Genomic DNA, 16,171 nt, shown 5'->3' with positions numbered 1-16,171 from the left:
TGAATGGGATTGGGTTGGAGTATTTCTGTAGTATAGGAAATGACGAATTGGTTGATTTAGAAAAACACGGAAAGACTTGGACTTATGAAAGAAGATGCTATCCACCTTCAGAGAAAGAGATAAGTAGAAATAAGCACAGTACAGCCTTACATATATGTGTATGAGTGTATATTTTAATAGATACTTTTTTCTGTCTGTCTGTCTGTCTATATCTCTGCACTTAAATGTAGCCTGGGGGTTAGGGATAAAATAAAAAGTGCACAGAAGAGAGCAAAAGAAAACCTACAAAGAAGCAAAGAAAAGAGGGACAGCCTTGAAAACAAAGTGTAGCATTTCTTATATAGGTTTTCTTGAAATGGAACTATATTGCTTTATTATTGAATCATTTCTTATGTTCTGCTGTGTAATGCAATTTTCCCCCTCTTCTTATTTTGTACTTAAGTTTAAAATAAATTTAAAAACTAAAAAAAAATTTTTTTAAAAGTAAAAGCAGAAAAGGAATGACTTTAGGCTTCACAAAGTACAGACTAGTTGTATGAACCTAAACTTTAAAGAAAAAAAAGCTTGAAAACTCAAACACAAAATCCCCTAAAAAGGCTTACTGAAATCTATGCAAATGTAATATATTTCATTCTACAAGGTATCAAGACTAAAGAAAAGTTTTATAATTTAGACATAAGTTCACAGGTATATCACTTTACCAAGGAATCTTAATAAAGCAATTATGAATGATTTGACTCACTTGTTTTCCCAGGTATCACAGAAACATTAGGTTTTGAAATCAAAGGTTTGCTTCCTGAAGAAGTAGATGGCTGCTCAGTTATAGTCAGGTCTGTAAGTCCTCTGTTGCTTCTAGTTCGTACCACAGAATTGGACTCAATACTTTTCCCATTCATCTGAGCAGCATTGTGTCTTGGGGCTGTTGTTCGTGAAGGTGTAGAAAATGGAGAGGTAGAAATATCTGCCTTGAGGAGAGGTTTTAATAACCTTTTTTTCCTTTCGGGGCTGTAAATTAAAAAAATGAAGCTTATAACACACATGGTCATTTGCAGTTATGTGAGGATCCATATGCAACTTTTACAATACTGTGGGATTCAAAATCATTTGTACTGTAATGAAATATTAAATGTGACATTTGTAGTGAATTTTAAGTAGTAGTGAGCCTCAGATAAGTGAATCTTTAGTGAAAGATCACTGTAAATGCTATAGTTACATGAGAGAAAAAGCCACCACTATCCTAAAAATACTCTTTTATTATATGTTTAGCAGTTATTTGAACTTAAGAACTTACACTAGTATAGCTTTAGTTAAAGTTTAAAAATCCTCCACATCAAAGGAACTTGCATGTCAAATATATCATTCTGCAATATAGGGAACAGTAAAAGAAGCATTAAAAAAACACACCAAGTTTAACCATTCAGTTGTCAAACTTATGGATTATTTCATGCTTTCAAAAAAAGAAATAGCTATGTACCTTGATGCAGTGCTACTAGAAATAGAGCTGCTTCTGTTTCTTTTCTTCCTCTTTTTGGTTATCGTATTTCTTTTATGGAAACGAAGAGCAGATTTATAATCTGATAAAACTGAACTAATGTGTTCCTCAAAGAAAGCAGACAGACGCAAACTCATACTATAAATCTATAAATAAAAGGAATTTTGTCAGTGTTTTTAAAATTACAATAGTAAATTTTCTTTTCAGTAAAATCATGACATAGTTGCAAACATTTTAATAGCAAATTTTAATTAAAAAAATCAAAGTTATCTACTCTAAGATATTTTTAATTAAATATGAATATTTAGAAAATTTATGCCCTAAATTAAAGGGAGGAAACATTTATCTGCTATGTGTCAGACATTGTGCTAAGTGCTTTACAAATATTATCTCATTTTGGGGCGGCTAGGTGGCACAGTGAATAGAGCACCAGTCCTGGAGTCAGGAGGACCCGAGTTCAAATCCAGCCTTTGACACACTCTCTCTCTCTCTCTCTCTCACACACACACACACACACACACACACACACACAAAACTAGCTGTGTGACCCTGGGCAAGTCACTTAATCCCAATTGCCCTCCAAAAAAAAAATCTCATTTTATTTTCACAACTTTTCCAGGAGGTAAGTGCTATGTATCCCCATTTTACAGGTGAGGAAAATGAGGCAGAGGTTAGTTAAATGACTTGTCTAGGGTCATACAACTGGTTAGTGACCTGAGGATGGAATCAAACTAAGGTCTTCAGAACTCCAAAACCTATATGCTCTAACTACTGCACCACATAACTGTCTCCTAAATGTAAAGTTTTTAGTCAAGATTTTGTTTTTATCTTTTTTTTTGATGCAATACCTGTATAACCTTGAACTCCAGATGTAAGTCTCATTATTCAGAATATATGTATTGCATATAATCAATCCATAAGGGTCCTCACAGTACCTTCTTCACTGCTGACCTAATTAGCCATAGCTTCACTTAGTACACAATGCATTGGTTTCCATGTACTGAGATCCACAGATCTTTCATTTTCATAGATAGTACAAACTAAGGCATGAGGGCTCATATTCTATTTTGTTAACAAATAAACACCTAAGTTACTTTTGCAGATTAGGAAACATTTCAATATTGTTTTAAAATTTATATAGCCAGGGGGCTCACTTTGAGAAGTGTTGTGTGACTTGACCAGACCAGACTCTGGGCAGCTGTTGAGAGACCCCAGTTTTGAAAAACCCAGATGTTGATGCTTCCCTCTCTGATAACTGACTAGGTATGGATGTAATGGTTGGACAGCTGGAGGCCTGTCTGCTTGAAATATTTCTGTCTTGTAATTTCTGCTTGTAACCTCTGTATACTCTGAAGTTCGGGGTGCTGACATTTTCCCTTGAACTAGGTAAATGATATGTTTGATTAAATCAAGATTGTTAACCCATTTTGAGTTGCTTTCCTTTAGAAAAGCAGATCTAAGAACTGTTGGCAGCTACCCTGGGGATGCTGGGGTGCTTGCTGCTACAAATGGAGTCACAAACAGGATCTAAAGAGTAAAAGGAAAGTATGAGGGCTGGGATAATTGTTTATTTCCTAGTTGTGGTAGCTGTGACTCAGTGGAGCTATGGAACAGGTGAGAAGAACGGCTTGCATGCTGACTTTGCTGAGCTGAGAGAGCAGGAATGGTGAACTGCCTGCATTGGGAATGGAGCAGAATCCAGGAGCGGCTGCCTCCTGCAGGAGGGGGAGGAACCCAGGACTTTGGAATTCAGCCATGGGACAAGATAAGGACTGTGCTGGCAAAGCAGGAACACTGAATGTGTTTTCTTGCTGCATCCCACAGTTTGGGACCCAGGGGGAGGATGGACTGACTTGTGACTATGGTGGATAGGGTGAAGTGCCATGGACTCCCGAACACCCCACCCTGTTGGTTTTGTTGTCCAGCCGCCCCTCAGGACTTGGAAGCAGGAGCTGGAGCAGTGTGAGGGGAAGGACACCCCCCTTTCCCCCAGAGAACTTTATTTGGACAATTTTTGTTTTGGATTGAAGAGATGCACCTGAATGTACTACATGTTTGTTTAAGGCACTGTGGCCACTTTGGTAACAAAATGTGTCTTCTCTATTTTGGGAGGACTACATTGTACCTAAAGAGATGTTAATACTAACTCAAATGTAAATCACCTATGCTATGGGCATGAAAGATCTTGGGACTGAATGTTAGAGGAATGGAATGGAAATTTAAAGAATAGAAATTTAAGATCTTCCCTGGCCCCAGGCCATTTGATAGGCTTAAGTGTACCTGGACCCTGTGGGGGAGACTTGTTTTTCAGGAGATACTTTGTGATTGGGCAGTGGGGTCAAGAGGGTTGCTACATTTTCTGAGTTAGGAGAAGGCTATATAAACCCTGATGTGACTTTGTTTTGGGGCTCACTTTGAGAAGTGTTGTGTGATTTGACTAGATGAGATGCTGGGCAGCAATTGAGAGACCCCTGGCTTTGAAAACCCCAGATATTGATGCTTCCCTCTCTGGTAACTGATTAGGTATGGCTGTAATGGTTGGATAGTTGGAGGCCTGTCTGCTTGAAACGTTTCTCTGTCTCGTAATTTCTGCTCTGTATACTCTGAAGTTTGGGGTGCTGACTTTTTCTCCTGAACTAGGTAAATGATATGTTTGATTGATTAAAGCAAGATTGTTATCCCCCCCCCAAAATTTACATAGCCAGCTATAAAAAACATTTACTTGTTTACATTTAAAATAAAGATGGTAATATGAGCAGAAAAGTTACACATCTGGGAAAGAAATTAATTCCATACCCTTGATCTCTTGCTTGGTGTGTAAGCTTTGGAATTGCTGAAAATAAGTCTTACATCTTTACACAACTCCATTGGTGACTCATAATTCCCAGCTTCCAAAGTTTCCCTAACTGTAGCAAAATCCATTGGTGTATCAATAATGTCTCTGTAATCCTACAGGAAAAAAAATTTTAAGGCTGTAAAAGGCTGTAAATCAATATTTCTCAAAGTTAGAAGGGCCCATGTAAGTTCTAAGAGAGCCACAGAGACTAGACCTGATAGTAATCAACCTCCCTAGTCCTGCAATGTCCCAAATAAAAAATATTTTCTTAGGTAGCATCTGCTTCTATATTTACTTCTCCCTATTCTCAGTAATCAAAATTTAATACAGTGCCTACATCTTTCCAGCATTATATATACTACTACAGATCTTTAGTTTTACTGTATCTCATCTATTACAAAACAAAATAAAAAACACCAACACACATGAAGGTTATTTCCTTTTTAACACTATAATGATCTTAAAATTAAGAAGAGGGTACTTGGTGAACAAGTTTTGGGGTCATAATATAAATACAATAGTTATGACAAGTAAAACAATATATCAAAATAAATGTCATTTTGTAATTTGTACAAGTTTTGAAATACACGATAAAATTATAGTTACATCATAAAGAAGAGCCAACATGTGAAATGCAGTTGTGTTATACTTATTCAGGTCATATTTTTAGCAACCTTAACTTATTGTTGTTATATAGCTCTATAGTGAAATAATGAAAATAAAAAGAGTGTTGCTTTAATTTGATTAATTTTATTCTTAAAAAATACTTTACATATTATGTTAACCTAATTTCAGCCACACAAAAACTGAGAAATGGGTATTACTGGCATTATTATCCCCATTTCACAAATGAGTATACAAGTTCAGAAGTGAAAACCCATGGACCACACAACCACTGTAAGAAGAATTAAAATCCAAGTTCAACACACTATCCATTATGCCATGCTGCACCTGAAAAAGGCTACAAAAATACATGGTGAAACTCTGAACTGATAAAATTGTTGTAGAAAGTAATTTTCAAAAATTCACTAAGTTGTATATATCTTTTGACTTTTGATAGTCAATAGGCAAATAATCAAAGGAGGCCAATAATAATAGGCAAAGTTCTACTTATACAAAAATACTTATTTCAGCACTTTCTGTAATATCAAAGAACTGGAAAAGTGGGTACCCATTGATTAGAAAACATCTGAGGAAACTGTGGTATATGAATATAATAGAATACTGCACTGAAAGAAACAGTGAATATGAAGAATCAGAGAAACATGGATAGACTTGTTCATTATGAAATAGTGTGGAACAAAGTAAGCAGAACAATTTACACGAAGACCATGGTAACAACACCAGAAGACGTCAGAGGAGAGATAGTGAAGTATGCTTTCTGCCTCTTGGCAGAGGTGTGGAATGAGGCACACATTTTTAGACATGGCTACTATCGATTCTATTTTGCTTATTTATTATATAAGAGGGTTCTAATGATGGTAAAGCTGAATTAATGGGAAATGACAGCAACATTAAAACAACAAAACCCAAGGATCAATTTTCAAAGGCACATTGATGCCAGAATACTCATAAATATCATTCTAGGAAAAACTAAGCCAAACTCTATGGCTACATTCAGAAAACTGTATAAAGCATGGCAATCGACACTTTGGACATCAAGTTGAAGGAGGAGAGAAGGATAAGTTCAGCAAAGGGAGACCATTTAGACTAGTGATAAGGTCCTTGATAACTAATAGCCAATGTACAGCAAACGGACTCATAACTGTATGATAAAATTCTTTATAATAAAATACTAAGTTATATTTCATAATTTTAAGACAGCAAAGAAAAATATAACATGAAGTATAATTATAAAGTAATGAGATTAATTTCTTTTAAACAAATGGTTATAATTGTTAGATTTCAGAATTTTTAACATAAAAAGAAAAAATTTTAAAAGATGATTTGGCAATAGTTTTTATTTGTAAAATTAATTTGTATTATTTAACAAGTCATAGATTAGTGAAGTACTTACTGTTTTATCACTACATTTAATCTGGTAAATTTGTTTAATACAATAGTTATATAAAATTCTAACATATCTGTTGACAGCCAATTAAATTTAAGGTGACAGAAACAAAGATTTAGAGCTATTTGGAAGTTCAGAGATCTTCTATTCTAAGCAACCTCTCTATGGAGGAAGAAATTGAGGATTAGAGGTAAATGACTGGCTCAAGGTCACACAAATACTACACAGCAGAGCTGGGGCTTGAAACCAAAGACCTCTGTCTCTAAGTTTAGTGTTGTCCTTCCCTTTGATACAAATCTGTTAACCTACTCTTATAAAAATCTACAGGTTTTCGAATATTTCTAAATATATTCCCCAAATTAATGGCCAATATCAGAAAGTTGATGTACTTGAGAAGAGAGAAGTAAGCAGAACCAAGAGAAAATATATAATAATGACAATAACATAAATAAAAACATCTTAAAAGGCAACTAAACTCTGATTTATCTTAGTCCTAGAGAACAGAAAGAGAAACTTCTTTCTCCCTCTTATACTACAAATATGGAATGATATGTAAACTAACCTGAATGTCAGATGCTTGTGTTGTTTTTGCTTAAATGTTTTCTTATAAGAGAAGGCAGAATGTGTGAGAGGGGGAAAAATATAGGTATAAAAACAAAAACAAGTTGATGTATTTGCTGTATAATCAATATTGCAGTAATAACTTATTAATTCTTGCCTCTCAATGCTAGACTTCTGACAACTTTATACTTTTAAGCACCTCCAGCAAGAAATTTCAGAGGAAAAGACAATAAATGAAATTAAAATATATTAATTCTATTATTTAACAATACTGGCAAAAATTTTGTTGGGAAGTGGAAAAGGGTAACATTGGATAAAATTATGTACGTTTTCATATTATCACAAAGAAATAAGTTGAGTATATGCTTACCACTTTATCTCTTTGAAAAAAAAAGTGTTGTTATAAGCCTTTCAACAGTTCAATTTCCTGCCTGGGAATGATTTAATATAGATTTTTAATCAACAAAAATATTATTTCATAAACTCTACTACTGTTAAAATGTTCTGTGTTCTCTTATTTCTCAGTTCACACTAAATATAGATTAGCACCTAACAGTGTCTACTTCAACTAAAGGAATGAAATAAAATGCGTTAAGCTAACCTTGGCTTATTAAATTATGTTTCTTAGAGGCAAAAAAAAGAGATGTGAAATGTGAGTTTCCTCAACTATTTCACAATATGTTCCAGGAGTTTATCTAAATTTACAAGGATTTAAATGCTTTATTAAATGAACTTTCAATAGTGACAGTTTATATTTCATACTAAAGAAGTCAAAATATCATTTATGAAATGCATTTAAGAATAAAATCCTACCTTCATAAAAACATGGCCTAACTATAGTTCCCTTCATCTTCAACATTTATACTGAAATACAAAACACAGCACTCACTGGATATTCAAGGAGATCCACTGGCTGGCGGAATGGTTCAGAATCTTCACACTGAAATATGAGGTTTAATAATTCTTGGCACTGATTCCTCCAGGCCTGGGTATCATAAGACTGAGCTCTATTGCGTAAACGTCTTCTTGGCTGGTGGTCCTAAAATCACAAATTCAAACACATTCATTCACCACAATTTTATAGTTTTAGAAACTTGGCTAGAATAATCAAATAATACTTAAATGATGACACAAAATTTTTCCCCTTGAGTTCTGGTCTGCCTATTGGACATTTCAAACTAAATGTTCAATAGGCACCTAAAAACTCAACATATCCAAACTAGAACACAAATTAAAAAAATGTTTTTTTGATAATTCTGTTTCAATGTAAACACGTTTCCTTATAATCTTACATATTTAAATATATTATTCTATGAAGGAGTATTTAGAAAGGAGCGCTGTCAGGGAAGGAGCTGTGTTGCTTTTCTTTTTTTTCCCCAGAGTTTGGTGCATACTAAGTGCTCAAATGATATTTATCGATTTTTACCCCTACAGCCTTAATAAAACATATTTTATAATGCAAATCTGACCTTACAGCAAAAATATATTATCTTTTTGAAAATTCATTAATGCTTCTTTTAAAAAAGATTGTTTTTAACATTCTTTATTTCATCTACAAGTATACTGCCTTCTCTGGGTAAGAGAATAATGATAAAAATAAGTGAAGTAAAACAATAAACAAATTAATTACCTTCCTTTTACGTGTAGAAGTTCCTGGCACATCAGCATCTTTCTCTTCTTCCTTTGAAGCAAGAATTAAGGAGTTTCATAAAACACTGGGAAATGTTTCATATCTTACTCTGTACATTATATTAAACTATGTAGTCCCACCCCCTACTCCCTTTTTTTGGAATGCCTTGAAAATACCCGCATATCTGAAAATCTTGAAACCAAGCTCACTGGATCCACTGTGAATTTGTTATATAATGTCAGAGGGTTCTCAATGTAGCAAGGCAAACCTTTTACTGCCCTCTAACTCGATTGTTATCCCACAAAATATAGCAGCTATTCCTGACCTTTTCATCCTCCCTTCAGCCTCTCATAGCTCCTTCTTTGTTCCACCTTCTAAACTGAAGACCTTGTCTCAGACCAAAAAAAACCCCCGATATTATTCAACAAGAATTTCTTCTCTCCCCCTCGTTTTTATCACCACAACATCTCCTACTCTTATTCTTTCACATGAAGAGGTGGGTCCTTCTTGATAAATAAATCCTTCAATATGCACTCTTGATGTTCATTCATTCCCTGCTACCTAGAAACATGCTCAGGCCTCTCCCATTCTTAAATGTTACTCAGTCCATCAAACTTGTGGCTCTACTCCTTGACATCCTATCTACAGTAAGTGATTTCACCTCCTCTCCTCTTTATTCACTTTTAAACATTCTACAATACAGGCTCCTCATTTAACTGAAACTTCTTTCTCCAAAGTTACTGAGCTTTATTACCAAATTTATGGCCTTTTCTCAATCCCCTTTCCTCCTGACCTCTCTAAAACCTAGACACCACTATCCTCTTCTCCTGAATAATCTTTTCATGACATTGCTTTCTGCTGGTTCACTTCCTCCCTGACTGCTTATTTTCTTCTTTCTGGTTTTTTGTTCAGAAACCATGGATGTTTCCCAAGGCTCTATTCTGGGACCCTCTTGTCTTTTTTCCGTTATATTACTGTGCTTGTTGATCTCATCAGCTTCCATAGATTCAACTGTCATATATATGTAAATGATACCCAGGATCTATATATCCAGCCATCTTCTCTTCTGAGCTCATCTTACAACATTCAACTGCATTAGGCACTCTAAATTTGTAAGTGCTATAGTCATCCAAAACTCAACCTGTCCAAAACAATTCCTCCATCCTCTCCCACTTCTCAATTTCCTATTACTACTGTGGGTACCACCATCCTCTTAGTCATCTAGGCTAGGAACCGAGGTTTTATTCTTAACTCTATTGTCAAATCTTGTCTTTACCTTGACAATATCTTTGTTCCATGTCCATACCAATCATTTTCGTATAATTCTTCTTTCTTTGTTCTCTTTTATTAGTCTTTAAATTGGTCTCCCTTCCTTAAGTCTCTCCTTACTTCAACTTACCCTTCACTTGGCTTCTTTTCCTGAACTTAAGGTCTGAGAATGTCACCTTCATACTCAATAAACTACAGTGATTCCCTATTATCTCTAGGATCAAATATAAAATGGTGGACTTTAAAAAGCTCTTCTTAACCTAACTTCTCCCTGCATTCTATAGCAACTACACTGGCCCATTTGCCAGTTTTTCACATAACAATTCTCTTCTTGACTCCACACATTTGCAATGATCATCCCCCATGCCTGGAATACTCTCCCTTCTTACCTTTGCTTTCTCTAGCTTCTTTGAAGACAATTCAAATAATATCTTCTGCATGAAGCTTTTATTGGTGTCTCCCACTGCTAGTACCTGCCCCAAGATTACCTTCCATTTTTTCTGTACATATCTTTTATGTAACATTCTACACACATATTGTTTCCCTTACCAGAATGATCACAATGCTTTTATCTTTCTTAATATCCTCAGCACTTAGCACACATTGCCATTAGCACATAAAAAATAGTTAATATGTGCTTATTTACCACAATACTGACATTTCTGTTCATTAATAAGTATTTATCTAGTTTAAAGGTCTTATATATAATTATTACCAACTCAAATAAACACAATATTACCAACCAAATTCTTCTAAAAAATAAGGATACTAGATCAAAAATATTTTCATCCCAAATGATTAATAACTCACTAAAATATATGAGTCTATTTTGGTCCACTGATTAAACTCTCTAATAATGACAATAAAATCTTAAATTACCTCTGAATCAGACAGGACTTTCTTCTTCATTGTATTGTAGAGTGGAATTATGTTATAGCAAGTCTGATCTCTATATAATAAGAAATGTTAGTACAAAGGCTTGTAATATCAAAAACTTTTTTTAAAAAGAAAATATAACAATGTTAAGAGCTAAAATTATTTTTCTACTAAGATGCATTTCCTATATTATTTAAATAAGCATATCAAAAATTTGGGAGATTACAAAACCCCATAAATTATTCGAAAATTTGCCCATAACAATTAAACATATAAATAAATTTTACATTCAAGGCCCTCCATAATTTCCACCAAATCTATCTTTCTAAATTCATTTCTTCTTTAATCTCAACTCTAGTTAAGACAAATGTTCCCCTAAATATTTATTGAATAGAGTAATACTTGTTCAATAAGTGAAAAATGAACAAGTTTTGTAGATAAAGAAAATATCTAAAATCTTTAAAACTAATCTAAATAGTTTTTTCACAGAAGTTGAGTTGGAAGGGACCCCACAGCAGTCATCCAGTTCAACTTATACAGAATACAGTAAATGTAACAAGTGATCATTCAGAGTTTTCAGTAAAGACCTTTTGGAGGGGTGGGGGAGAGACACCTACTAGCTTCCAAGGCAATCTATTCCATTCTTGAACAGTTTCAATCGGTGAGAAGTTTTTCTGTATCTCAAAACCTATTTGCTATTTTCTCCCCAGTGTTCCTAGGCTTGACCCTTCTAGAAACATGCAGAGTAACAAATCCCTCTTCCACATGACAGCTCTTCAAATACTTAAAGACTTACCGCACGTCCCTTCCCAAGTCTTTCATTCTCCAAGTTATACATTTCCAGTTCCTTCAAATTTTGGAGTCTCCTTGACTATACCTTCTATCACATCCTCCAATATATAGACACAAAGTCCTGTTAATTCTACTTCTGATTCTATCTAATTCTGATCAGATCAAACATTTGAAGTATCATCAGGACTAGGATGGATATCGATAAGCTTGGAGGGCAATTGGGGTTAAGTGATTTGCTCAAGGTCACTTGGCTAGTAAGTATGTTAAGTGTCTGAGGCCGTATTTGAACTTAGGTCCTCCTGACTCCAGGGCCAGAGCTCTATTCACTGTGCCTCCTAGCCGCCCTGATTACAGTGGTCTTAAAGTATTTTAAGGCTGTCATGTGAAAGACGGATCAGATAAACTGGGTTAATGTTTTCTGGAAACTTTTCCTACCAATCATAGCTACCCCAAATTGACATGGGCTTCTTCTGGAAGTCATAAATACAAAAATAAGTGATTCTTACTAAGTTGTAGTTTGGCCAGTCTCTGAGATTTTGTGACATTGGTATGTCAAGAACCTGTGATTCTGTCTAAATGGATTAAATACAAACTCCTCTATTTAGTTTTAAAGCCCTACAAAACCTGGCCTTAGCCCATATTTCCAGTTTCACTGGATTTTACTCCCCTTCCTATACTGTAATCTAGACAAATTGGCCTTTTCTCTGCTTTGCAGCAGACACTATTTCTTGTCTCTGCATTGGCCACCCATATACCTCTAACGTTCTCGTTCCTTACTTCTACCTCCTAAGAGTCTTCATTCTTCCTCCAAGATGCAATTCAAGCACCACTTTATGTATGCCTCTCCTGTCTTCTCTAACTACTAGTTCCAACCCTCAACTACTTCATAAGTAAGGACTTTGTATATACCAATTTTATATTTATGCTACATATATTTTTATAGGTACCTGTCTCTCCCATTAAAATGTGAATTCCTTACAAATAGGGATTGCTTTATTCTATTTGTTTTCTCACCATTTAGCATCATGTCCATAGCAAGCACTTAATACTTGTTGTATTATCTCATTTATATCTAAAAAGATGACACTGGGGAAATTATATTTAAATGGGGGGGGGGGAGGACTGGAAAAGTAAAGTGTGGTCTGTGACAGAGCATTCTAGAATGCTTAATTTAGTACTCTAAAAGGCTAATTATCATTGGGTATATTAGGCCTATACTTGTGTTTATTAATTAAATACATACTGCATGTACCATGTGTGGGGAAAACAAATATTAATGTCACTAATAATGATCCCTTATAATTAAGATTACACAATAACCCTATATTTATTATTCTTCACAAGAAGATATTTTGAGTTGGGCAGGATGTCTTTAAGGTCCACTCCAGGTCTAAATGTATGTCTGATCCTGTGTGCTCCCTGCTTTGGGTTATATATATATTAGTTAATATTATCAACTACTGGTACAATAGAATTAATAAAAAAGAAGTCACATTCATGAACTTACTTTATAAAGTGTAGAAGAAGATCAGTGACAAATTTGGCAGATTTCACAATAGGGCTTCCCGGCTCATTGAAGGTACGTGTATTATGTTCTATATAACGAACTTCCCACATCAGTGATGAAACCCGCCTTTGGAAGAAAAATACAAGAAATAACTCATTTTAAAAATGTACATAGAAATTAAAAATTAGATCTTACCATTTTGCCTGTAATATTAAAACTATAAAAGGTAAAATAATACAGATTCAATAACCATTACTTATTTTACTATTATGATATACGGATGAAACTATTAAATAGCTGAAAAATGAACCTGTGGGATATGAAGTGAACCATGACATTACTATGAAACTCAACTGAAGAAAGATTATGCTCTGAATACTAAATAACTAACACAAATGTTGATGGAGAATTACTTCTTTCTTTTTTGGAGGGGGGAAGGTAGGGCAATTGGGGTTAAGTGACTTGCCCAAGGTCACATGGCTAGTTTTAAGTGTCTGAGGCTGGATTTGAATTCATGTCCTCCTGACTCCAGGGTAGGTGCTCTATTCATTGCACCACCTAGCCGCTACTGAGAATTACTTCTAATGTCTCAAATTCTATGACTAAAATAAAACTCTACATAGAGTCTCTAAACGTTTGTTCAGGGAACATTCCTTAAAACATACAGTGGAAGAACAAAAGTAAAGAAACCTTATAAACCAAATACCCAGAAATCTTTCCCCCAACTTTATGCCCCCCCTTTCCCCTCCCAAACAAGACTTCTAGCAACCATAATCACATGAAACATAGTCACACACCAGAAGCAAACAAAAAATGTATTTGGATGGCAAACATCATTCAGGAAAAAAAAGACCCAAAATTTTACTATTTATCAGAGGGAAGGCCAAATACAGGCTCTCCAACCCAAACGAGTTTATCTACAAATAAGATAGCAGGACACACTGACAAGAGCAATGAAAGTAGTTGGAAGGAAGAGAAAGAAGAACTATTTAAAAAATTTATGCAAGTATAGTAGTCCTAGGGCCACTGAGCATAGAAGAAATGAATTATAACACATCTTACTAACCCGATGGCATCACTATATTTGTAGCATAGGACAATACTAACGCATTTTATAACAAAGACCCTATACCTTTAAGAAAATGTTAAATTATAATTATTTACGGGGTATGCATATTTCAAAATTTCATTCAAAAGTCAGTTCTGGAACTCAGAATGCAGCATTCCATAGAAACAATGTTATTAAGTGGTGGATGGATTTCCAACCTAGTACACAAAAATCTATTTTACCCCTTTGGGGGGAATTTTTTTTTTTAAAGCATCTTAAATTAGACCCCAAGAATGTACTTTTTATCATACAAAAAAAATCCTAAATGATGGATTGGTTCTAAAATACTACTAGTATTCTATTTAGAATTCTTACAACTTTCACATGATACTGGGTAAGATGTAAACTAATGATGGAGCTTTGGGAAAAATGACCAAAAAAAAAATGGTGGGAGTCCAGAATGACAGTGGAATATGCAACATAAAAAGGGAGGGGGAGTGAAATCTCCAGAGGCAATGGGAAAAGAAAGACAAGTGAGAGGTTCAGAACTATTGGTAAATAAAGAGATGTGTGCAAACAACTCTTTATATTCTCTTTTTAAAAAGTAAAAAAATATAAACTTTAATCAAGTCAGTTGAAATGGAAAAAAAAAATAAATTCCTAGGTTAAAAGTAAGAAGAACAAAGGAATTATAAGTATGTAAAAGTCTGCCAAAACTGTAAAAACCAAAGGGATTTAAGATGAAAATTGAAAATGTGGTTTCTTCATATGAAATACTTATTTTTCTGATCTGAATATATATCTACACATATACACACAGATAAGCAGTTACAAAGAAATAACTATTTCAGACAATATATCTTTAGGAAAAACATACAAATTATTTAAAGTTAGAATGCTAGGGATTGGGGGGTGAATATGTCTATGAATCTTTGAAACTAAAATTGCTATAAAAATTTTGCATGATTTTCTAAAACTTCTGAATGTCTTTACATGTTGTAGTACCAAAGACATAAGGATACAGGAGAACTACTTTTTCATTTGTATTCAAGACTGCATGACTATACAGCAAACACATATTTTTAAAAATTATGCTCTTTTTAAAAGTAAAATAAAAAACTTTTACTTTTAACGTGAAATTCTGTCCCCCCTCTTCCCTTAGGAAACTCTGTATTGAGTTTTCTGTTACACAATATGGAGTAATTAAGAAAAGTGAGTATCAAATCAGATTAGGAAATAATAAAAGTATGGTACTCAAAAATTTTCCAAAGGATATGCCCAACTAAAAAGACCACCTATCAATAATACTGCCCTCCCCTTTACCCTGCTACACCTTCTCCAGTAAAAACTATATAACTTAGCTCTAACCTGTAAAACCTGTTTTCCAGTCTTTGCTTTATTGTACTGAGATCAGTAGGATATGCCACTACAGTGCAATACATGGGATATGCTTGTAGATCCACAGGGGCCACAAATGCAGAAGCAATATCTAAATCAAAGAAGGAAAAAAAATGTTTACATATTATATTAAAAAAAATCCCAACACTTTTAAACTAAAATCTTATGAGTTTTCAAAACCATCTTAGCTGTGGTCCTACTAGCTATAAAAATCACACAGCTAAATTTATGTAGAGAAACTTTTTATTATTACTATATTAATATTCATTATGGTTAACAATGTAAGATTAAAGAACCCCCCCTTTTTGAGTGGTAGTAGAAGGCAGGAACCAGATCTGTAAATTCACCATTATGGGGAACTAACAGTATGAAACTTCTTCTACTAATGTAAGTAGTTCAACAATTCACCTGTAACATAAAATAGTTTGAAGAGTTCTTGTGGCACTGAGATGTTAAGTGACTTGTTCATGGTCAGAAAGACAAAATGTGACTAAAGCAGAAATTGAACCCAAGTCTTCCTAACTCCAAGGTTATGACTCTTTCCATCAAACAGCTATCAGAACATTTCTACATTATATGTGTCCACTACCATACATTACCATAAATTCAGCACATAGGGGGTCACTGAATTTGTATCTTCAACAATTCCAAGTTCTCTCCCCTGTGAAATTCTAAACATTCTGTCATCATTATCATCCTATCATTATCATCCATTCACTTTATTCTTATATTCCAGACTTTACAGCAAGAC

General features: G+C 34.3%; 1 protein-coding gene across 1 annotated transcript in view; it reads right to left on the bottom strand.

The window, feature by feature from the left end:
* Positions 1–16,171, bottom strand: part of PHIP (pleckstrin homology domain interacting protein) — a gene marked incomplete at its 5' end in the record, with an annotated part of 195,766 nt that overhangs the window by 11,956 nt on the left and 167,639 nt on the right. The window contains 8 exons of the mRNA XM_069067044.1: positions 743–1,005; positions 1,475–1,638; positions 4,289–4,441; positions 7,790–7,939; positions 8,531–8,581; positions 10,679–10,748; positions 12,975–13,100; positions 15,391–15,511. Coding sequence (XP_068923145.1) covers positions 743–1,005; positions 1,475–1,638; positions 4,289–4,441; positions 7,790–7,939; positions 8,531–8,581; positions 10,679–10,748; positions 12,975–13,100; positions 15,391–15,511 — 1,098 coding nt within the window. The remainder of the gene's footprint in view (positions 1–742; positions 1,006–1,474; positions 1,639–4,288; positions 4,442–7,789; positions 7,940–8,530; positions 8,582–10,678; positions 10,749–12,974; positions 13,101–15,390; positions 15,512–16,171) is intronic.

The sequence above is a fragment of the Petaurus breviceps genome, unplaced genomic scaffold (genome assembly GCF_028583685.1).
Source record: "Petaurus breviceps papuanus isolate PSGF00001 unplaced genomic scaffold, PetGlider_PUasm1.0 90734, whole genome shotgun sequence".
Taxonomy (NCBI): Eukaryota; Metazoa; Chordata; class Mammalia; order Diprotodontia; family Petauridae; genus Petaurus; species Petaurus breviceps.
The sequence above is the reverse complement of the archived record's forward strand: the minus strand, read 5'-3'. Positions and strand labels throughout refer to the sequence as shown.